This window comes from Petromyzon marinus, unplaced genomic scaffold (genome assembly GCF_048934315.1).
Source record: "Petromyzon marinus isolate PM22_M1 ecotype Great Lakes invasive population unplaced genomic scaffold, UKy_Petmar_22M1.pri1.0 PM_G_Scaffold_37, whole genome shotgun sequence".
Lineage (NCBI taxonomy): Eukaryota > Metazoa > Chordata > Hyperoartia > Petromyzontiformes > Petromyzontidae > Petromyzon > Petromyzon marinus.
In genome coordinates, this window is record NW_027422950.1 from 2,119,129 (window position 1) to 2,143,364 (window position 24,236).

Below are 24,236 nucleotides of genomic sequence, written 5' to 3' on the forward strand. Positions count from 1 at the left end.
AGGGTGACACCTGCTGACATCACAGGGTGACACCTGCTGACATCACAGGGTGACACCTGGTGACATGACAGGGTGACACCTGGTGACATGACAGGGTGACACCTGCTGACATCACAGGGTGACACCTGCTGACATGACAGGGTAACACCTGCTGACATCACAGGGTGACACCTGCTGACTTGACAGGGTGACACCTGCTGACATGACAGGGTGACACCTGGTGACATGACAGGGTGACACCTGCTGACATCACAGGGTGACACCTGCTGACATGACAGGGTGACACCTGCTGACATCACAGGGTGACACCTGCTGACATCACAGGGTGACACCTGCTGACATGACAGGGTGACACCTGCTGACATGACAGGGTGATACCTGCTGACATGACAAGGTGACACCTGCTGACATCACAGGGTGACACCTGCTGACATCACAGGGGTAACACCCGCTGACATGACAGGGTGACACCCGCTGGCCTGGCAAGGGCTTCACGGGTACGGCCACAGAGGTAACAACCAATGAGGGAAGGAGGCGCATCTGGGGCAAGGGCAACAGGTGGGGCTAGCCGAGTTACTCCGGTCACCTGCTCGAAAGGTTCCACGAGAGGGCGTGGCCTAGCCACGCCTCCGGCCACGCCCTGTCGTGTAACCTGCTCCAAGGTTCCACGAGAGGGCGTGGCCGGAGGCGGGGCCTAGCCACGCCTCCGGCCACGCCCTCTCGTGTAACCTGCTCCAAGGTTCCACGAGAGGGCGTGGCCGGAGGCGGAGCCTAGCCACGCCTGGGGGGATATAAGGGGGAGCGGACCCGGAGCTCGGGCCTCGTGCGTGGGGTCCCGGGTCCTGGCGTGTCGCCGTTCGCCGGCATCTCTCTCCGTCGTCGTCACGCCGCCATCCGGAATCGCGGCCAAGAAGAGCCGGCATAGTGACGAGACGTAACGTGGAGAGTCATTTGGTGAGACGTGCGTAGCGAGCGAGGTAGCGGCGCGTGGTCTGGTGAGAAGGAGCGACGAGTCAAACGAAGTCAGGGGTGGTCCCTCCCCCCCCCCCCACGAGGTAAAAAGGAAAGGGGGCGGATGGCTGAGTGCAGAGCGTGCGGGAACGTGAACATGAAGAGCGAGTGGCCGGGCAATTTGCAGTTTGAACGTCGCAATGGACGTGAGGTTCAGAGCGAACGCTAAGTGAGGGCTCGTGGGTAGAACATCGTCAGCGGTCTGATGAACGCCGCTGCAATGGACACATGGCGCTACGGGTACATGTCGCTGTTGGTGTAGGTACAGCACATGGCGACCGCCTACCGGGTCACGGGGAAGGAGCCGGGTTACGCCGAGAGGTCCTGGGAGAGGCGGCTGGGAGGCGGTGTCGCGGTGGGGGCTGGGCACATTCTCAGAAGATTCGCATCGCTGAGGATGTTGTGCACGAGCTGACACGCCACCTCCCGCGCTCCCTCCTCGCTGGAGCTCAGAAATGCGGGGAAGATGCCGGCGCCTTCTCCCATCCCTGGAAACGACACCTTATAGAGGAGGCCCGCGGGTATCCCGGGCCCCGAGTGAGCGTGCAGCTCGAAGGTCGGGTAACTGACGCCGGCGGTCCGGCACAGCATCCACAGCCGCACCTCCCACGACAGCACGGCCGCCTCCGGCAGCACCTCGAGAGCCATGGGCATGGGCCGCAGGTGGAGAGGTACCCACCACAGCCGCGTGCGTGCCCCGCAGCCCCCAAACAGGCTGTGTGCGGCCTTGCCGGTGGCCGTGCACTCCGGCTGCAGTAGGTCTGGCACCGCCGGCTCCGTCTCCTCCTCGTCTTCCGCCGCGGCCGCGGCCACCTGTTCCGGGATGGCCCAGTCCACCTTGATGGTCCGGCCCCACGGCCGGAAGTTGATTCGAAGGAGCTTCTTCCGGGCCATGGCGGCCGCGCGATGGCTCCCGTACTCGATGAACGTGTAGCCTCGGTTGAGGGTTTTGTCCCAGCAACAGACGCTCATCTTGACGTCCACCACGCCCTCCGTGGCACCGCTCATCGCCATCATCACCTCCGCTCGCTTCTTGTCCTTTGGCAGCCCCCCAATGAAGAGGCGGCGATTGTCCACGCTGATGCAGACTGCAATGCGGCGTCCGGGACGGATCTCTAATTTGTTGAGTTTCTTGACGGCATCCGTGGCTTGGGCGAGCGTCGCGTAGGTAGCGAACGCTTAGCCGCGGGTCTCTCCGCCGTGCGCCATCACGAGGCGGAGCTGGTAGAGCTTCCCCACCGTCTCCAGCACGGGCACCAGCTCATCCTCGTAGAGGTCGCGCGGGATCCTCCCCAGAAACACCTCGCAGCCACGGGCGGGAGGGGGCCCCTGCCAGTCGGGCGGCGGTCCGAACTTCCTCTGTCCGTTCTCCCGGACGATGTTGTACCCCATGCGCAACATGAGGTCCAGTAGGACCTTCTTCATGCAGGCCATGCCGAGCGCCAGTGGTTTGGCTGCTACTGTGGTGCCGGGGCGGCGCCTTGGGGCCCGGTGGAGCCCTTGACGCTCCGCGCGGTTGCCTCGTGCCGACAAAGTCACGGGGGGAATCAACTCCTGAAGAGCCAAATCACCGGCAGGAACTCGCTCGGGCCCAAACCTACAGGGGATAGGAAGAGAGAGGGAGGGAGAGTGGAGAGAGAGATGGATGGAGAGAAAGAGACGCGTTTAAGCAGAGCTACCTATATAAACTCAAAATAAAGGTTTTTGGGTTAGATCGCGTTATTTATAAATGTGTCGTAACCCTCCACCACCCGACACGGCCAATCAGCAAAAAAGTGTCACGTTGACAAAAGACAAATAATTCACATTAAAACCATCTTTTTGGTTTAGATATGTGGATGACACTTTGATTGTCTGGCCACATGCTAAAGATACACTTAATGATTTTCTAAATCATCTCAATGCACAAAACCCGGCCATCCAGTTCACCATGGAAATGGAGGTGAATAACACACTCCCATTCCTAGATATTTTGCTTGGACATAGCCTAAACGGTAAAATAACACACAGCGTTTACAGAAAGCAAACGCACACTGATGCCTATCTGAATGCAGATTCACATCATCATCCAGCTCAGAAATCCTCTCTTATCAAGACGCTCATACATCGGGCTAAAACAGTGTCAGATGGTGAAAGTCTAGTGAGAGAGATCAAACACGTTAAAGACGCACTACGACAGAATGGCTACAATAATGCTCAAATCAACAGAGCACTGAATGCCAAACCACGGTCGCAAAGCAATACTGCTGAAAGCGATCAGATTGTTAAAACAATAAAAATTTCATATATCTCAGGAGTAACTGACAAATTAGCCCGTGTTTTGCAAAAGCAAAACATTACAGTAAGATTTGGTACAGTACACAAAATTCAAAAACTAGTATCTTGCACTAAAGACGCATTACCTAAATTATCAACAGAAGGTGTATATCGGATTGATTGTTTATGTGGCAGATGCTATATTGGACAGACGGGACGTAACATCAGTGTAAGACTAAAAGAACATCAAAGAAATATTAAATTATCTGAAAAACAACTGTCGGCAGTGGCAGAACATGCTTGTCAACAAGGACACTCAATTGATTTTGATAACGTTGAAGTGTTGTGTAAAACTAATTATTACTAGCAAAGACTAATTAGAGAATCCATTGAAATTGAGAGGAAAAAAATAACTTTAATCACTCTGACAGCTACAGGCTTAGTGCGGCCTGGAAGCGTATTATGAAATAATACATATTACAATTCCTCATAGGGGAAACACATACTAATTAACGGATTACTAACATAGCATATAATCACTAACTCACATTACAACTAATTACTAATCTACAACTCATTACTAATCATAACCATTGACTGATTACTAATAGATTACATAATTACAATACCCCCCCCCCCATCCGCCTCTAATCACTGCACCTGATATGAGTTAAATGATGACGTCACCCTGCTGCTCTATATAAAACCGGGAGCAAGCGAGGGCTTTACCATTCTGGCGAATTGCCCGATGATGCTGGATGTATTTACGAGCGAAACGTCACAGTACTACTCAAACTGTAAATGTTGTGGATTCACTCTTCAACACACCGGTGGGCTAAAGTAGTGAACTATTTGTCTTTTGTCAACGTGACACTTTTTTTGCTGATTGGCCGTGTCGGGTGGTGGAGGGTTACGACACATTTTTAAATAACGTGATCTAACCCAAAAACCTTTATTATGAATAATATTGGTCGCGAAAGCCTACGTGTTAAACTTTATAAACTCGAAAAATGACAATGAACTTAAAGAGAAACCCAAGAAACTGTGTCCTAACTTTTGGACCGCCTTGTATAATAATCATTACCCCTCACCCCCTGTACACCCCCCCACCCTCCGCAGTACCCCTCCTCATTCATCCACTCACTCACCGAGTCACTCACACATTCACCCACCCATTTACTCACCCACTCACTCAGCCACTCACCCAATCACTCACCTGCTGGCTCACCCACTCACTCACCCACTCACTTGCTCACTTACTCGCCCACTCACTCAACCACTCACCCACCCACACACTCACCCAACCACTCATACACTCACTCGTCCAGTCGCTCACATACTCATCTACCCCACTCACCCACCCACACACTCACCCAGTCGCTCACTCACTCACACACTCACCCATTCGCTCACACACCCACCCACTCACTCACCCAGTCGCACACACAATCACTCACACACCCACTCACTCACCCAGTTGCTCACCCAGTTGCTCACTCACTCACACAGTCACCCACCTACTCATCCACCCACACACTCACCTAGTCGCTCACCTAGTCGCTCACACACTCACCTCACACACTCACTCACCCACACACTCACTCACCCAGTCGCTCACACACTCACCACCCACTCACCCACCCACCCACTCACCCAGTCGCCCACACACTCACCTCACACACTCACTCACTCACCCAGTTGCTCACCCAGTTGCTCACTCACTCACACAGTCACCCACCTACTCATCCACCTACACACTCACCTAGTCGCTCACCCAGTCGCTCACACACTCACCTAACACACTCACTCACTCACCCACTCACCTACACACTCACTCACCCAGTTGCTCACACACTCACCACCTACTCACCCACCCACTCACCCACCCACTCACCCAGTCGCCCACACACTCACCTCACACACTCACTCACCCAGTTGCTCACCCAGTTGCTCACTCACTCACACAGTCACCCACCTACTCATCCACCTACACACTCACCTAGTCGCTCACCCAGTCGCTCACACACTCACCTCACACACTCACTCACTCACCCACTCACCTACACACTCACTCACCCAGTCGCTCACACACTCACCACCCACTCACCCACCCACTCACCCAGTCGCCCACACACTCACCTCACACACTCACTCACTCACCCACTCACTCACCCACCCACACACTCACTCACCCAGTCGCTCACACACTCACCTCACACACTCACTCACTCACCCACTCACTCACCCACCCACACACTCACCCAGTCGCTCACACACTCACCACCCACTCACCCAGTTGCCCACACGCTCACCTTCTCACTCACCCACTCTCTCAGCCACTCACCTGCTCGCTCACCCAGCCACTCACCCAGCCACTCACTCACAACAATCGCCACTAATTGTCGGTGACATCACCACGACGCTTGTGCCAGGGTCACGTGGTTAGCGGTAATCAATTGAAGGTGGAGGGGTTAATTAATTGAAGGTGGAGAGGAGCTTAATTAATTAATTACTGCTAACCACGTGAGCCTGGCACATGCGTCGTGGTGACGTCACCGCCAATTAGTGGCAATTGTTGTGAGTGGCTGGGTGTGTGGGCGACTGGGTGAGTGGGTGGATGTGTGTGGCCGGGTGAGTGGGTGGGTGAGTGGGTAACCCCTCCACCTTCAATTAAGTAAATGAAGGTGGAGGGGTTACCAGCCCCTCCACCTTCAATTAATTAGCCGCTATGGTGGTCGCAAATGCCCTGAGAGAAGAGGCCGATTGGAATTGGCCCTCCACCCCACAGCACTGTCCGGCACCACGTGGAGGTAGGGAGTTGTTTTTGACAACAACAACAACCGCCATTCGCCACTAAGTGGCGGTGACGTCACCACGACGCTTGTGCCAGGCTATGTGCACCCTGAGGCCACGTGAAGTGTCGAACGCCCGCTGGCAGGTCACGGGGCAGATCCAGGTGCCACGGGTCGACTGACTGAGATGACTGGCTGATGCACCACCTGTGCCTCCTACTGCGCCAAACTCACCCACTCACCCAGACACTCACCCACTCACCCAGTCGCTCACCCACCCACTCACCCAGACACTCATACACTCACTCGTCCAGTCGCTCACATACTCATCTACACACTCACCCACCCACACACTCACCCTGTCGCTCACTCACTCACACACTCACCTATTCGCTCACACACTCACACACCCACTCACTCACCCAGTCGCACGCACACTCACACACCCACTCACTTACCCAGTTGCTCACCCAGTTGCTCACTCACACAGTCACCCACCCACTCATCCACCCACACACTCACTCACCCAGTCGCTCACACACTCACCACCCACTCACCCACACACTCACCACCCACTCACCCACCCACTCACCCAGTCGCCCACACGCTCACCCACCCACTCACCCACTCTCTCAGCCACTCACCCACTCACTCACCTGCTCGCTCACCCAGCCACTCACCCAGCCACTCACTCACAACCGCCACTAATTGGCGGTGACGTCACGACGCTTGTGCCAGGGTCACGTGGTAAGCGGTAATTAATTGAAGGTGGAGATGGTTTAATTAATTAATGCTAACCACGTGAGCCTGGCACAAGCGTCGTGGTGACGTCACCGCCAATTAGTGGCGGTTGTTGTGAGTGGCTGAGTGAGTGGGCGGGTGGGTGAGTGGGTGGGCGAGTGGGTGGGTGGCTGGGTGTGTGGGCGGGTGAGTGGGTGGGCGAGCGAGTGGGTGAGCGAGCGTGTGGGCGTGTGGTTGGGTGGGTGAGTGGACGACTGGGTGAGTGGGTGGGTGGGTGAGTGAGTGGGTGGTGAGTGTCTGGGTGAGTGGGCGACTGGGTGAGTGGGTGGGTGAGTGAATGGGTGGTGAGTGTTTGGGTGAGTGGGTGGGCGACTGGGTGAGTGGGTGGATGTGTGAGTGTCTGGGTGAGTGGGCGAGTGGGTGGATGTGTGAGTGTCTGGGTGAGTGGGTGGGTGAGTGAGTGGGCAACTGGGTGAGTGGGTGGATGTGTGAGTGTCTGGGAGAGTGGGTGGGTGAGTGGGTAACCCCTCCACCTTCAATTAAGTAAATGAAGGTGGAGGGGTTACCAGCCCCTCCACCTTCAATTAATTAGCCGCTATGGTGGTCGCAAATGCCCTGAGAGTAGAGGCCGATTTTAATTGGCCCTCCACCCCACAGCACTGTCCACGACAACGTTGCCCGTCCGGCACCACGTGGAAGTAGGGAGTTGTTTTTGCCAACAACAACAACAACCGCCATTCGCCACTAAGTGGCGGTGACGCCACCACGACGCTTGTGCCAGGCTAGGTTCACCTTGAGGCCACGTGAAGTGTCGAACGCCCGCTGGCAGGAAGTCATGGGGCAGGCCCAGCAGGTGCAACGGGTCGACTGACTGAGACGGCTGAGAAGACTGGCTGATGCACCACCTGTGCCTCCTACTGCACCAAACTCACCCACTCACCCAGTCGCTCACTCACTCACTCACCGACACACTCACCCACACACTCACCCAGACACTCATACACTCACTCGTCCAGTCGCTCACATACTCATCTACACACTCACCCACCCACACACTCACCCAGTCACTCACACACTCACCTATTCGCTCACACACTCACACCCACTCACTCACCCAGTCGCACACACAATCACTCACTCACCCACCCACTCATCCACCCACACACTCACCTAGTCGCTCACCCAGTCGCTCACACACTCACTCACCCAGTCGCTCACACACTCACCACCCACTCACAGTGTACACACACACACACACAGTGTACACACACAGTGCACACACACACACAGTGTATACACACACACCCAGTGTACACACACACAGTGTATACACACAGTGTATACACACACAGTGCACACACACACAGTGTACACACACAGTGTAAACACAGTGTACACACACACAGTGTACACACACACATTGTGTACACACACAGTATATACACAGAGTGTGTATGTACATACATAGTGTATATACGTACACACAGTGTACACACACATTATGTACACACACACATTGTGTACACACACAGTGTACACACACACAGTGTACACACACATTGTACACACCCACAGTGTACACACACAGTGTACACACACAGTGTACACACACACACAGTGTATACACACAGTGTAGACACACACACAGTGTACACACACACAGTGTACACATACACACAGTGTACACACACAGTGTACACAGTGTACACACACACAGTGTACACACACACACAGTGTACACACAGTGCACACACACAGTGTACACACACACTCAGTGTACACACACACATTGTGTACACACACAGTGTACACACACACAGTGTACACACACAGTGCACACACACAGTGTACACACACACACACACAGTGTACACACACACAGTGTACACACACACACATAGTGTACAAACACACAGTGTATATACACAGTGTAAACACACACAGTGTACACACACAGTGTATACACACAGTGTAAACACACACAGTGTACACACACAGTATATACACAGTGTGTATGTACATACATAGTGTATATACGTACACACAGTGTACACACACACATTGTGTACACACAGTGTATACACAGTGTACACACACACACAGTGTGTACACACACAGTGCACACAGTGTACACACACACACAGTGAACACACACAGTGTACACACACAGTGTACACACACACACAGTGTACACACACAGTGTACACACACAGTGTATACACAGTGTAAACACACACAGTGTACACACAGTATATACACAGTGTGTATGTACATACATAGTGTATATACGTACACACAGTGTACACACACACACAGTGTACACACAGTGTATACACAGTGTACACACACACACAGTGTGTACACACACAGTGCACACAGTGTACACACACACAGTGAACACACACAGTGTACACACACAGTGTACACACACACACAGTGTACACACACACACAGTGTACACACACAGTATATACACACACACAGTATACACACACAGTGTATACACAATAATGTTCACGTTGCGTAGCTGAGCCCACGCACCCAAGGGAGGAAGCAATGGAAAATGAATCTAAATCAACTTAAACTCCATCCCTGCTCTGTGACGTCACCACTCAGCATTACTTTATCGGCGTGAAACGCCAAGGTGAGGTGTACCTCGCTAGGGACGTCATGTCACCAAGGTATTCACCCCTCCCCCGTCCACCGCGCTCTTTAACATGACGTCACCTCCGTTTGTCACTGCCGATATCGTTCCAGTGGCAATTCTTATTTGGGCAAAGCTACGCCCAGGACTGGCGGCTCATTAACATAATGTGTTCGTTAAAGCCGTCGCGAGTTTATTGCGACGGGTTCATTGCTCACGACATATGCGACGAGTAACAGTAACATAATTTATTAATTATCTAATGTGTTCAGTTACGAAGCCACTCATTGTGGGAGGAGCGTGTCTCGTACCCCGGATGTGACATCACGTCACCTGCTACCACGTGACGTCACGAGGCAACAGGAAGCTATCGCTTCCTGCACTGAAATCCGAGGTGAGAAATTCTCATTGCTGTTGTGGTTGTTGTGGTGGTGGTTGTTGTCTACCAAGGTAGAGCCTCGCTCTCTCTCGTAGGGATGTCAGTTGAGTAGCAGCGAGCATGGGAATCGATGTCCAGGTTGGAACTTTACAACGCGGGGCCTAGCCACGCGGGGCCTTGCCTCCTGCCCTCGCCTGATTGCGTTTACTTTAATTATCTCGCTTAAGTTTAATTTGTCTTCACCCGGCTCGCCACTTTGTAACTTTGTTTTATTGTCAATATTCACGCAGTTTTTATTTTCTTTTGTTAGCAGGCCAAGCCCGCTTGAGCTGCTATACCGCTCTTGTTATCAGAAGCGACCTGCCCACAACAACACAAGGTGAGGCTTTGTCAACGTGTGTGAATGTTTTGACTTAAAACTTTGGTGACTGCAGGAATTAATATTCTTGGTTCTTTCGGTAAAGTCACGTAGATAGAAAATAAAATAACGTAATAAAAATAAAAAATAGTAAATAAAGCAAAAAACCCCGCGTTTTGATCGCAACACAAGTGGTCTTTATTTAATTCAATTGTATTATCTGTTATTGTTATTTTCTGTACGTAACTTTACCGAAATCAACAAGAATACGTGTGTCAATGTCTATCGGTCAAAGACGCTATACGGAGAGACGCGCAAACTCCAAATATACAGCAGGCGTCAGGGTCGGGATCGAACCCACGACTTCCTGTACACCAGGTGAGGTAGTTAACATCTCACCACGGAGAGAGACACGCAAACTCCAGTTAGCCTCGGCTGTGTTCGTTGAGCCTCAATTACTTACTTGGTGGAGTGAGGAAGCATTCATGCCAAGCAGATGAAAGGTGGCCAGGCATGATTCTAGACACGCCACCAACTGTTTAACCAGTGACAGTGTACAGTTTGTGTTTGCAGTAACGTCTATTAACTCTGTTGAACACGGAGGTTATAGCATAACAATAGTTTACTTTTGTTTTCCTCTGGAACTCTTTATAAGATTGGAAACAGGAAGTTTACACAGCACACACATTCAGCTGAAGTCGGAACTGTTCATCCCAGCATTCAAGGACATCTGAGCCTGGATTCACGCCTCTAAGTTGCGATTGAACGTTAATTTATGAATTTCTGCATAACACAAATAGTATTGTTTTCAACACTTTTTGCTATGTCAGCTGAATTTAGCTCTCATAAATATTCCTTTTGTAGCCAGACAGCTGAAATTGTGTACTCAGAGTTTTGGGTGAACATTCATTTTGAAGATACGAGGGCTTCCATGCATGTTTATAATAATTTGCCCTCTCATTGTGTGCCATAACAGCCCTGTGATGAATTTGGGACACTTTTATACTACATCCTGAATATATGAATAAGTATAGACGTGTAAGTCACATGTGACTATATATGCATTCCTCTGTGCATCGATACTGACGTGTCGATGGTGTGGATATTATTTTTTTCTGTCTGCAGCTGACGCTGGTCTGATGGAGCAAAGGCAGTCGGCACAGCTCGGTACGACAAGTCAACAATGCGACCAGCGTGCATACAGCACGGATCGGACTGGAAATTTGACACGGCACCAGAGAACTCGCACAGGAGAGAAACCCTTCAAGTGCAGTGTGTGTGGGAAGGCTTTTGCATGGCCATCTGCTCTTAAAATACACCAGAGAACACACACGGGAGAGAAACCCTTCAAGCGCAGTGTGTGTGGGAAGGCGTTTCCACGTTCATCTGCTCTTGTAATACACCAGAGAACACACACGGGAGAGAAACCCTTCAGGTGCAGTGTGTGTGCAAAGGCGTTTGCACAGTCATCTGCTCTTGTAATACACCAGAGGACACACACAGGAGAGAAACCCTTCAAGTGCAGTGTGTGCGTGAAGGCGTTTGCACATTCATCTGATCTTGTAAAACACCAGAGAACACACACGGGAGAGAAACCCTTCTGGTGCACTCTGTGCGGGAAGGCGTTTTCACAGCAACAAAATCTTCAAGTACACCAGAGAACACAGAAGCATCAGAAGATCCACAAGGAGTGGAGTTTGAAATCAGCTTGTGAAAGTCAAAGTGCCACAATAAGCCCATCCCTCATGATACAAGAACCGGAGGAAAATCCCAGCTTTGACACTGAAAAGGAACCGAGGTGAAATATGAAGAGGTGAAGGTGAAGAGGGAAGAAGTGATGGTGAAGAGCAAAGAAGTGAAGGTGAAATGTGAAGATGAAGATTCAACTCCAAAATGGGACCTTCATATTGATGGAGGCAACGTGAAGCAGGAGGAGAATTCTGACTGTGAGGCAGAGCGAGGCAACTCCCAGCAGTTTTAGATTTGAAGCTTTCGTGACTGAAAGGATCCATACTATTTGGTTCTAATCGGTAAAGTCACGTAGGTAAAAAATAAAACAACAAAAAAGGCCACTTGTGTTGTGGCCGAAACGTCGTGATTTTTTGTTTTATTTTTTACCTACGTGACTTTACCGAATAGAACCAACGAGTATGGATCCCAGCAGTTTGTGGAAGTGTGGGTGGACTTACTCCTAGACAATACAACGTCAAGTGGAGACCCGGTAGATGTGAGAGCCAGAGACGATGTCGCTACAATAGATGCACCTTTGTCACAGGCCTTTAATGACAAGAATGTGAAGTTGAACACTCAGCTCCTAGGTTCAACCTGCAGAGTAAGGACGGCCAGTCTTTGTGGACCTGTGGGTTGGGTTGATCTCTAACCAGGAGCGAGAGCCAATAAGCTCCCAAGCATTCACTATTTTATCAATTGCATTTATATGGTGCCTGCTTAATCGCCTCTATGTGACTTTACCGAAAGAACCAAGGAGTATGGATCCCTGCAGGGAACGCCGAAGCCGAGCTGTGGATCATCACCGCCTTCCACGAGCGGGTTCATAGACTCACTCACCATGCAGAGACTCATAGACTACTCACGTAGAGACTCGACTACTCACACAAACACACACGCACAAAGACACACATGTAGTGCGTTTAACCGAGGTGCACACTTGATCTTGGAGGCAACATGTTTATTACCACAGGTTAACATTCACAGGATAATGACTTAGGATGGTGACCACCACAGATGACTATATACTTAGGATGGTGACTACCACAGATGACTATATACTTAGGATGGTGACCACCACAGCTGACTATATACTTAGGGTGGTGACCACCACAGCTGACTATATACTTAGGATGGTGACCACCACAGCTGACTATATACTTAGGGTGGTGACCACCACAGCTGACTATATACTTAGGATGGTGACCACCACAGCTGACTATATACTTAGGATGGTGACAACCATGGCTGACTATATATTTAGGATGGTGACCACCACAGCTGACTATATACTTAGGATGGTGACCACCACAGCTGACTATATACTTAGGATGGTGACCACCACAGATGACTATATACTTAGGATGGTGACCACCACATATGACTATATACTTAGGGTGGTGACCACCACGGATGACTATATACTTAGGATGGTGACCACCACAGATGACTATATACTTAGGGTGGTGATCACCACAGATGACTATATACTTAGGATGGTGACCACCACAGATGACTATATACTTAGGATGGTGATCACCACAGATGACTATATACTTAGGATGGTGATCACTACAGATGACTATATACTTAGGATGGTGACCACCACAGCTGACTATATACTTAGGATGGTGACCACCACAGCTGACTATATACTTAGGATGGTGATCACCACAGATGACTATATACTTAGGGTGGTGACCACCATGGCTGAATATATACTTAGGGTGGTGACCACCACGGCTGACTATCTACATGCTGGACGGGATAATTACTAAGTCGGACCAGGACAGCGAACACGCTGCCTGGTCCACGCGCGCGAAGACCGGAGACCGAGGACCCAGGCTTGAAGATGGCGGATTGATTCCCAGAGACCGCCCAAATTTTAAAATTTCACTTTCCTCCGTCGAGACCGACCATAACAGCATTCAATTTGAAGAAATTAAAATCCCAATGCCTCCTTCCGATATCGCCACAGAAGTCTTAAGCGTCTGTATCAAATCCCATCTCGGCCCACTCACTGTGATCAACGTCTACACCCCAACCGACCAGTTCTTGCCCTCGTAACTATCAGTTCAAGATAAATCGACTTTTACCAAACAACGACTCAATTTACACCATTGGAACCTCCTTTGCCAGTAGCAAAATATGATAATTGGTTTTTACCCTTATATCTGGCAACAAACTGACACCTTTTTTTTACAAGGAGTCATGTTTGCATTGACCACAATACCTGCGGTCCAACACCCATGTTAGACGAGGGCTCTAAGGAAAACTGTCTCGGGTGTGGACCAATCAATTTCAAGTACAGTGCCAATACATTATCAGAGTTGTGTGTTTTTTGTTTGCATTCTGACCGCAGGTATTGTGGTCAAAGCAAACGTGACTCCTTGTCAAAAATGTGTCAGGTTTGTTGCCAGATAAAAGGGTAAAATATCTTGAACGGCTCCCCCTATGGGGTACTCGGTGAAAATCAAACCAGAGTTCCATTATCTGGCCCTTCATCCTCACCAGATATCTCAATAGCATCAGGAAACCTCCTGTCGTCAATCGGCTGGTAAGTCTTTAGGGCCCTTGGATCCTTCCACCTACCAATTGTGTTGACCCTCAATGCCGCCAAGCCTTCACAAACTCCTGAACATCGCTTGTATTACAACTTTTAAAAAAACCAACTGGCCACTTTTTACTTCAGAATCAGAAGCATTATTCGCCGACAACATCAACCATATCCACACATCCGCACATAACTCTGAAAATATTTTCATAAGCATCATCGCAACCACCACCAAGCACACCACCCTGGCGGGTTGCTACAACCAACGCCTCCCACTAGCAAAAACCCCCAAAATTCTAGGTGTAACCTTTGACACTATGTTTAGCTTCGCTCAACACGGCAGAAACGTCCATGCAAAGGTTAACAAACGAAATAACATCTTACGAGCCTTAGCCGGCACATCTTGGGGTCAACAAAAGGAGACTTTACTCCTAACCCACAAAGCCATTGGACGTCCCATCATCAATTACGCCAGTCCCATTTGGTGCCCAAACCACTCCTCTACAGGTTACCAAAAGCTCCAAACCTCAAAAAACCAGGCACTTCGCCTAGCTACAGGATGCCACCTCGTGGCGCCCATTGACCATCTCCACCAAGAAACCAAAGTTCTTCCGATTCAAGAACACTGCAAGCTTCTCACCGATCAATATCCGGCATCATGCCACTCGACAACGCATCCTTGCACAAAGCTACTCAGAGCCCCCCCCCTGCACCTGCTAGGGAAATTAAATCCACCTTCCTTTACTTCAGCTCCACCAACGTGCAATAAACTTTAAACGCTCTTCCACCAAATAGCACCACCAAATCAATGTAGAACCACTTGCGCACCGCCGCCACCGTGCACCGCCTGAACGCCTACAAGCCCCCAATGTCGTGCTAGGGGGTTGGCCCCCACCCATAGCAGACGATGAAAAATCCCCAGACCCGGGCAACTCGCACAAGACCGGCTCGACTCCGTTTAGGTGACTGCTGCTCCGTGCTAGCCGAATACCAACATCGAATCGACCCAAACGTCCCAAACTGCTGCTGCCCTTTGTGCCAAGCAACGCCAGAAGACGTCTCCCATTTTCTCAGTTGCCCAAAACGCGGACCAAAAATTAGATCGATTGATCTCTGGCTAGACCCTTCCAAAGTGGTGATACAACGCCACCTATAAACAGAAAGTGCGAGGAAAAGAGCAACACACAGAGACTCATAGACTACTCACATAGAGACCCATAGACTACTCATCCAAAGACTTACACTACTACTACCACTGCAACCACCACTACTATAACCACTACCACTACTACCACCACTACTATAACCACTACTACTACTACCACCACCACTACCACCACCATCACCACCACTACTACCACTACTACCACCACCATCACCACTACCACCATTACCACTACTATCACTACTACAACCACTACTATCACCACCACCACCACTACCACCACCACCACCACTACTACCACCACCACTACCACCACCACCACCACTATCACCGCCATCACCACTATCACCACTACCACTACTGCCGCCACCACTACCACTACTATCACCACTACCACTACTATCACCACCACCACCACTATCACCACCATCACCACCATCACCACTACCACCACTGCCACCACCACTACCACTGCCATCACCACTACCACCACTGCCACCACCACTACCACTGCCATCACCACCACCACCACTGCTGCTGCTCCCCTCTCATCACCCCAGGGCTCCCTGTCCGATCACCTCAAGTGCTCCACGTTGTCGTGGGCCGAGCTGTGCCACATTGGCGAGACGTTGGCATGCGGCCTCGCCTATCTGCACCACCACGTTCATGGAGGCAAGCCGGCCATCGCCCATCGGTATGTCAGTAGCAGGCCGCCCACGGATCACCGTGGGTGGCGGAGTGGGTGGGGGGGGGGGGCCCTGCCAACCTTGGGTTCAGACTCCGCTTGCTGCTCACGCTGCTCTCTCTGACCCTTCGACCGCTCGAACGCGATGAGAGAAAACTAAAAACTAATCTAATCTTGAAACTCTTTTTGTTATTATATCACCCCAATACCCCCACCCCCCCCCCCCCCCCGTCCATCTCTACCCACAGCGACTTGAAGAGCAACAACGTGCTGCTGAGGAGCGATCTGTCGGCCGTCATCGCCGACTTCGGCCTGGCGCTCAAACTCCAGCCGGGCCGCCCGCTCGGCGACATCCCGCGGGTAAACGCCGTCGCCGCTTGCTCGTCGGAGACGCCGAGCGTCGGACGCCGCCGCCGTTCGTTACCCGCCAAGAGACCGGAGAGCGTTGCGCCGAACGTGAAACCCGAGCGTCGCGCCCTGCAGGTCGGCACTCTCTGCTACATGGCCCCCGAGCTGCTGGAGGGCGCCGTCTGCTTGCGGCGCGACGCCTTCCTTCGCATCGACGTCTACGCCCTGGGGCTGGTTCTGTGGGAGATCGCCACACGCTGCACGGCCGGTGGCGGTGAGTGGCGGTGGCGGAGGCAGCGTGGCCCCGGGGGAGACAAAGGCCGCCGGGGCGTGGTGCTGGCCGACCCCGCCCACCCCGATACCACGGTGCCGACACCACGTGATGTGTGTGGGGGGGATCTATGTGTGGGTGTGTCTGTGCGTGTGTCTGTGTGTGGGTCTGTGCGTGTGTCTGTGTGTCGGTCTGTGCGTGTGTCTGTGCGTGTGTCTGTGCGTGTGTCTGTGCGTGTGTCTGTGTGTGGGTCTGTGCGTGTGTCTGTGTGTGTGGTGTGTGTGTGTATCTTTTTCTGTGTCTGTGTGTGTATGTGTCTGTGCGTGTGTCTGTGCGTGTGTCTGTGTGTGGGTCTGTGTGTGTGTGTTTCTGTGTGTGTCTGTGTGTGTGTGTCTGTGCGTGTGTCTGTGTGTGTGTGGTGTGTGCGTGTGTCTGTGTGTGTGTGGTGTGTGCGTGTGTCTGTGTGTGTGTCTGTGCGTGTGTCTGTGCGTGTGTCTTTGTGTGTGTGTGTTTCTGTGTGTCTGTGTGTGTGTGTAATACCATCATTAAGGGAAAGAACGGTGATCCAATCTCTGACCCCCAGGAACAGGTTTGCAGATTTGTTGAGCATTTCTGTGAGGTCCTAGGGGAGGGGAAATCCCTCACCCAGGAAAAGAACATGGGACAAAGTGGGGATGACCCTGGCGAGGCTGCGGTGCCTCAAATATTGGAGGAAGAAGTCACCCCCTGTGAGTGGCTGGCTGAGGTGCCATCTGTTGCGGAAGTACTGAAGGCGATCCAGAGTCTGAGACCAGGAAAGGAACCGGGCAGAGGTGATCTCCCAAGCGAAATGCTGAGGGAGGGTGGCGTTTGTGCACAAACTGCCCTACATGACATCATAACAACAGTCTGGACCACTGGATGGGTTCCGCAGGATTGGAAGGATGCTCTGGTGGTCCCCCTCTTTAAGAAGGCGGACCACACAGACTGGAACAACTACAGGGGCATCTCACTCCTCAGTGTGCCGGGAAAGGTCCTGGCAAGGATTATTCGACATCGCCTTGCCAGGCACGCTGAGGAGAGGCTTGCGGAGCCCCAATGCGGTTTCAGGAAAGGGCGGTCCTGCACTGATGCCATATTTTACGTCCGTCTGCTACAGCAGAGGTGTAGGGAATTCCAACAAGACCTACATCTCTGCTTTATTGACCTGGTCAAGGCCTATGATACCATCAGTAGGCCTGGGCTCTGGGTTGTTCTTCGTGCTTTTGGAGTACCTGACCCTCTGCTCACAATCATTAAGGACCTTCATGATGATGAGCGGGCCCGGGTAAAACTACGTGGCTGGGAGTCGGAGCCATTCGCTGTACACCTTGGGGTGCGACAGGGATGTCCTCTGGCTCCCACATAATTTAACATCTATTTTGACCACGTAGTTCATGAGCCCTTCAATAGCTGTACCGGTGGAATTTCCATCGGGTACAGATATAATGGGAGGCTGATCGATGCCCGGGTGCGGTCAAGGGATGGCTCCCTATTGCTCAACAATGTTACGTATGCCGACGATCTGGTGATAGTTGCTCACTCAGAGGAGGAGTTGGAGGCGCTGCTGCTGAACCTGGAGCTTGCCACTAAGAGGTAGGACCTTACCATCAGCCCCACCAAAACTAAGCACCTGCCTGGGTATTTTGTACCATCGGTCAATCCACCCCCACAACTCCCAATTGGTGACGGGGCAGTTGTGGAGAGGGTGGAGAGTTTCTCAAACCTGGGCAGTGTGCTCATGACCGGCTCCGGTTTAACAGCAGAGGTCTCACTCCGAATCAGTCGAGCGGCAATATCTTTTCATCGGTTGCGTAACGCTGTATGGAGCTACCTGGTCTCTCACTCCGCATCTCCAGGTCTTCTCGGCCACGGTCATTCCCTCCCTTCTCTACGCTTGCGAAACGTGGACCCCCCGGTTATAAACTTTTAGGGTGGCCTGCCTACGATCCATCCTGGGTTTAACCAGGCTGGATTGTGTGAGGAGCTCACAAATCCTCGAAAGATCTGGACAAAGTCCCATCGGTGAGCTCCTACGGCAGGCAAGGCTGCGTTGGCTGGGCCATGTAGCCCGCATGCCCAGCCACCACATGCCGAAACAGTTTTTGTTCGGCCGGATCAAGGGGGCTAAACGGGCGCGGCATGGGCTACAGAAGAGATGGAGTGATGTGGTACAGGAGTACGTGGAGCTGAGTGGACTTGCCGATGACTGGTACCAGCGGTGTCAAGATCGGCCTCTGTGGAGGAGGCTCGTGAAGGACACTACTGGGCAGTTGGAGGTAGTCGCCCTCCAACAACAACGGAGGGCGGAGGAGCGACGCTCACAACAACGAGCGGAGCGCCGGGTGGCTAAAGCACAGCAGGTTGGCACAGTAGGGGGCACAGGTGGTGCATCAGCCAGTCATCTCAGTCATCTCAGTCAGTCGACCCGTGGCACCTGGGTCTGCCCCGTGACCTCCTGCTGGCGGGCATTCGATACTTCACGTGGCCTCAAGGTGCACATGGCCTGGCACAAGCGTCGTGGTGACGTCACCGCCACTTAGTGGCGAATGGCGGTTGTTGTTGTCTGTGTGTGTGTGTGTCTGTGTGTGTGTGTCTGTGTGTTGTGTCTGTGTTGTGTGTCTGTGTGTGTTGTGTTTGTGTGTGTGTCTGTGTGTGTGTCTGTGTGTGTTGTGCCAGGCGTGCTGGGTGAGCACCACGCTCCCTTTGAGGACGAGGTGGGTGAGTGCCCCACGCTGGGTGAGCTCCAGCACATCGTGGTGCACGGCAATGGCCGCCCAGCGATCCAGGAGCCCTGGCTCAAGCACCCGGTCGACATCTCACTCAGTCACTCACTCAGTCTCTCACTCACTCACTCACTAGCTCACTCACTCAGTCACTCACTCAGTCACTCAGTCACTCACTCACTCAGTCACTCAGTCACTCAATCACTCAGTCACTCACTCAGTCACTCAGTCAGTCACTCACTCAGTCACTCAGTCACTCAATCACTCAGTCACTCACTCACTCACTAGCTCACTCACTCAGTCACTCACTCAGTCACTCTCTCACTCACTCAGTCTCTCACTCACTCACTAGCTCACTCACTCACCTGCTTACTCACCTACTCGCTCACTCACTCACTCAGTTACTCAGTCACTCCCTCACTCACTCACCCACTCAGTCATTCACTCACTCGCTCACTCACTCGCTCACTCACTCAGTCACTCACTCACTCACCCACTCACTCAGTCACTCACTCACTGGCTCACTCACACACTCCCTCACTCACTCACTAACTCGCTCACTCAGTCACTCACTCACCCACTCACTCAGTCACTCACTCACTCTCTCATTCACTCCCTCACTCTCTCTCCTACTCACTCACTGGCTCACTCACACACTCCCTCACTCACTCATTCACTGACTGGCTCACTCACTCACTAACTCGCTCACTCACTCACTAACTCGCTCACTCACTCACTCACTAAATCGCTCACTAACTCGCTCACAATACTCACTTACTCTGTCATTCACTCCCTCACTCACTCTCTTACTCAGTCACTCACTCACTGACTGGCTCACTCATTCACTCCCTCACCCACTCACTCCCTCACTCACCCACTCACTCACTCAGTCACTCACTTGCTTACTCACTCACTCACTCAGTCACTCACTCACCCACTCACTCACTCAGTCACTCACTCACTCACCCTCCTACTCACTCGTTCACTCACTCAGTCACTCACTCACTAGTCACTCACTCGCTCACTCAGTCACTCACTTGCTTACTCACTCGCTCACTCACTCAGTCACTCAGTCACTCACTCGCTCACTCACTTCCTCACTCACTCAGTCACTCGCTCGCTCACCCACTCACTCACTGAGTCACTCACTTGCTTACTCACTCACTCACTCAGTCACTCACTCACCCACTCACTCACTCAGTCACTCACTCACTCACTCACCCTCCTACTCACTCGTTCACTCACTCAGTCACTCACTCACTAGTCACTCACTCGCTCACTCAGTCACTCACTTGCTTACTCACTCGCTCACTCACTCAGTCACTCAGTCACTCACTCGCTCACTCACTTCCTCACTCACTCAGTCACTCGCTCGCTCACCCACTCACTCACTGAGTCACTCGCTCACTCACTCTTTCCCTCCCCTCCTCCCTCCCTCTATGTCGTCTCCCTTCTCTCTTAGCCTCCTCTGTCGCACCTCCTGGTCAATGTTCCTAGGGTGCAGCGGTGGCTATGAGATGTTGACTACCTCACCTGGTCTACAGGAGGCCGTGGGTTCGATCCAGACCCTGACGATGTCTGCTGCTGTATTTGGAGTTGCGTTTTAACCTCTGATGATGGTCACTCATCCAGCAGTGGATTGACCACGACTGATGTCACATTTACCATCGTCTCTCCCGGTCTGTCAATCGGTGATTGATTTTGATCTTTCGCTATCGGCGGTGGTGGCGTGGTGGTGGTAGCGGTGGTGGTGGCAGTGGTGGTGGCTTGGTGGTGGTGGCTTGGTGGTGGTGGTGGCAGTGGTGGTGGTGGTGGCAGTGGTGGTGGCTTGGTGGTGGTGGCTTGGTGGTGGTGGTGGCTTGGTGGTGGTGGTGGCTTGGTGGTGGTGGTGGCTTGGTGGTGGTGGTGGCTTGGTGGGGATGGTGGTGGTAGCGGTGGTGGTGACGATGTTGGTGCGTGACTCCCAGGGACTGTCCCAGCTGTGTGTCACCATGGAGGAGTGCTGGGACAAGGACGCGGAGGCTCGCCTCTCGGCGCACTGCGTGGAGGAGCGTCTGGCGCAGCTGCGGACTGACCCGGGGCTGCCTGGTGGCAGCGGTGGCACCACAGCCGCCCCTCCACCCACCACCACCACCACTATCATCACCGCCCCTCCACCCACCACCACCACCACTATCGTCACTGCCCCTCCACCCACCACCACCACCACCGTCACCGCCCCTCCACCCACCACCACTATCGTCACTGCCCCTCCACCCACCGCCACCGTCACCACCGTCACCGCCCCTCCACCCACCGCCACCACCACCACTATTGTCACCGCCCCTCCACCCACCACCACCACCACTGCCCCTCCACCCACCACCGCCACCGTCACCGCCCCTCCACCCACCGCCACCACCACCACTATCGTCACCACCCCTCCACCCACCACCACCGCCACCGTCACCGCCCCTCCACCCACCACCACCACCGTCACCGCCCCTCCACCCACCACCGGCACCGCCAGGCCCTTCTGCTCCGACCCCGGCGTCGTTGTCCGTCTCTCCACCCCGACACCCCCTTCACTCCTCCTCCTTGTCGCCCCCATCGAGGAGTCGAGCCTCTAGGCCGGGGCGGGCGCGGTGGGTAGGGGTGGGGGGGGTACCCCATGAGTTGGACGAATGACCATCAGCTTTGCTAGGCCTGGCTGGACAGGCTTCACTAGGCCTGACTGGACAGGCTTTTCACTAGGCCTGACTGGACAGGCTTCACTAGGCCTGACTGGACAGGCTTTACTATGCCTGACTGGACAGGCTGTTTTCACTAGGCCTGACTGGACAGGCTTTGCTAGGCCTGACTGGACAGGCTTTTCACTAGGCCTGACTGGACAGGCTTCACTAGGCCTGACTGGACAGACTTCACTAGGCCTGACTGGACAGGCTTTTTCACTAGGCCTGACTGGACAGGCTTCACTTGGCCTGACTGGACAGGCTTCACTAGGCCTGACTGGACAGGCTTCACTAGGCCTGACTGGACAGGCTTTGCTAGGCCTGGTTGGACAGGCTTCACTAGGCCTGACTGGACAGGCTTTTCACTAGGCCTGACTGGACAGGCTTCACTAGGCCTGACTGGACAGGCTTTTCACTAGGCCTGACTGGACAGGCTTCACTAGGCCTGACTGGGCAGGCTTTTATACTAGGCCTGACTGGACAGGCTTCACTAGGCCTGACTGGACAGGCTTTTTCACTAGGTCTGACTGGACAGGCTTCACTTGGCCTGACTGGACAGGCTTTTTCACTAGGCCTGACTGGACAGGCTTCACTTGGCCTGACTGGACAGGCTTCACTAGGCCTGACTGGACAGGCTTTACTACGCCTGACTGGACAGGCTTCACTAGGCCTTACTAAACAGGCTTTACTAGCCATAATAGAGGTGTTTGGGTCTTTACTAGGCCTGACTGAACAGACTCCACTAGGCCTCACTGGTCAATCCACAGCTGGATGAGTGACCATCAACCTTTCCTATACTGTTAAAGTCCTATCGTGTTTGTGTCTTGTGTTGTTTTTGTTGTAACGTTCTGACACCGTGCCCCCTACTGGACATCTGTGACACACCAAGAGCTTTACAGCTCTTCAGATTCCTCCGGTGTTAATAAAGACTGGCATCACTCTCAAATGTTTGTCGTTTGTAAAGCTTCCGCCCCATTACGCTCCCAATGACTATGACGCATTAGCAAATCGTAGCCCGTTTAGGATCAGCAAGATCACACACCCACAACAGGGGTTGTGTATGGGTTAGTGTATAGGGTAGTGCATAGGAGTGTAGTGCAGTGGCGTCACTAGGGGGGTGCGGGGGGTGCGGACCGCACAGGGTGACACCATCAGAGGAGGTGACACCAAAATGACTGTACAATTTCTGTGCAGTGTTTCAGTATAAATTTATTATTTTAATAAATAAATATATTCCTGCAGTTCTATAGCTAAGTCCAGCTTACACGCGCAGCGGGTTTTATGGAAGTCAGAGACAAATCTTGGAGGCGACACTTTTATGCAACATAAACACCCGGCAGTACAGTCCCAGTCTCACACAGGGCGATGGGCCCTTCCAACCACTGCCTGGGGAGTTACTGCCTCCGGGCAAGCGTTGCCCTGTCACGGGGCTACAACTCTGGGTCCTCCGGCTACGGGTGCCCTAGAGGAGGCTGCACCGACCCGACCCAGCCAAGGTGCGGGTTCCGACCACTGGCCCACTCGGACCCGGCCCTCACAAAGACATCGGGCCGGGGGTATCCCAGGGTCTCACAACTGAGCCACACAGAGTCCCGGTCCTTACAAGGGCAGCGGGGCTAGGGGGTCCCAGGGCACTAGCCAGCCGGTCTTCTGGCTTCTGTCTTGGACTGGCCCCGGACCCTTCCCGTGGTCTGGCTTTTATACCCAGCACCGGTGCGTCAGCCCCTGACTCCGCCCACCTTCCAGAGAGTTCCAGAGGGGGCTCTGGGGGATCCCAGGACACCCCATAGCCCCCTCCTGCTTTGGGGCTGGGGATATAGCGACTGCCCCTGCTGGACCCTGCCTGCCC

The 24,236-nt window shown here is 52.9% G+C and overlaps 1 protein-coding gene across 1 annotated transcript; it reads left to right on the forward strand.

Moving 5' to 3' along the window:
• Window positions 1-1,151: 1,151 nt before the first annotated feature.
• LOC142915941 (uncharacterized) lies at window positions 1,152-23,333 on the forward strand. Its single transcript, XM_076061567.1, has 9 exons — window positions 1,152-1,157; window positions 1,274-1,366; window positions 1,600-1,682; window positions 12,650-12,731; window positions 16,189-16,322; window positions 16,562-16,673; window positions 16,797-16,935; window positions 19,630-19,760; window positions 21,644-23,333. Exons 1-9 carry the CDS (start codon window positions 1,152-1,154, stop codon window positions 22,283-22,285), a joined length of 1,422 nt encoding a protein of 473 aa, XP_075917682.1. The 3' UTR covers window positions 22,286-23,333.
• The last annotated feature ends 903 nt before the right edge of the window (window positions 23,334-24,236 follow it).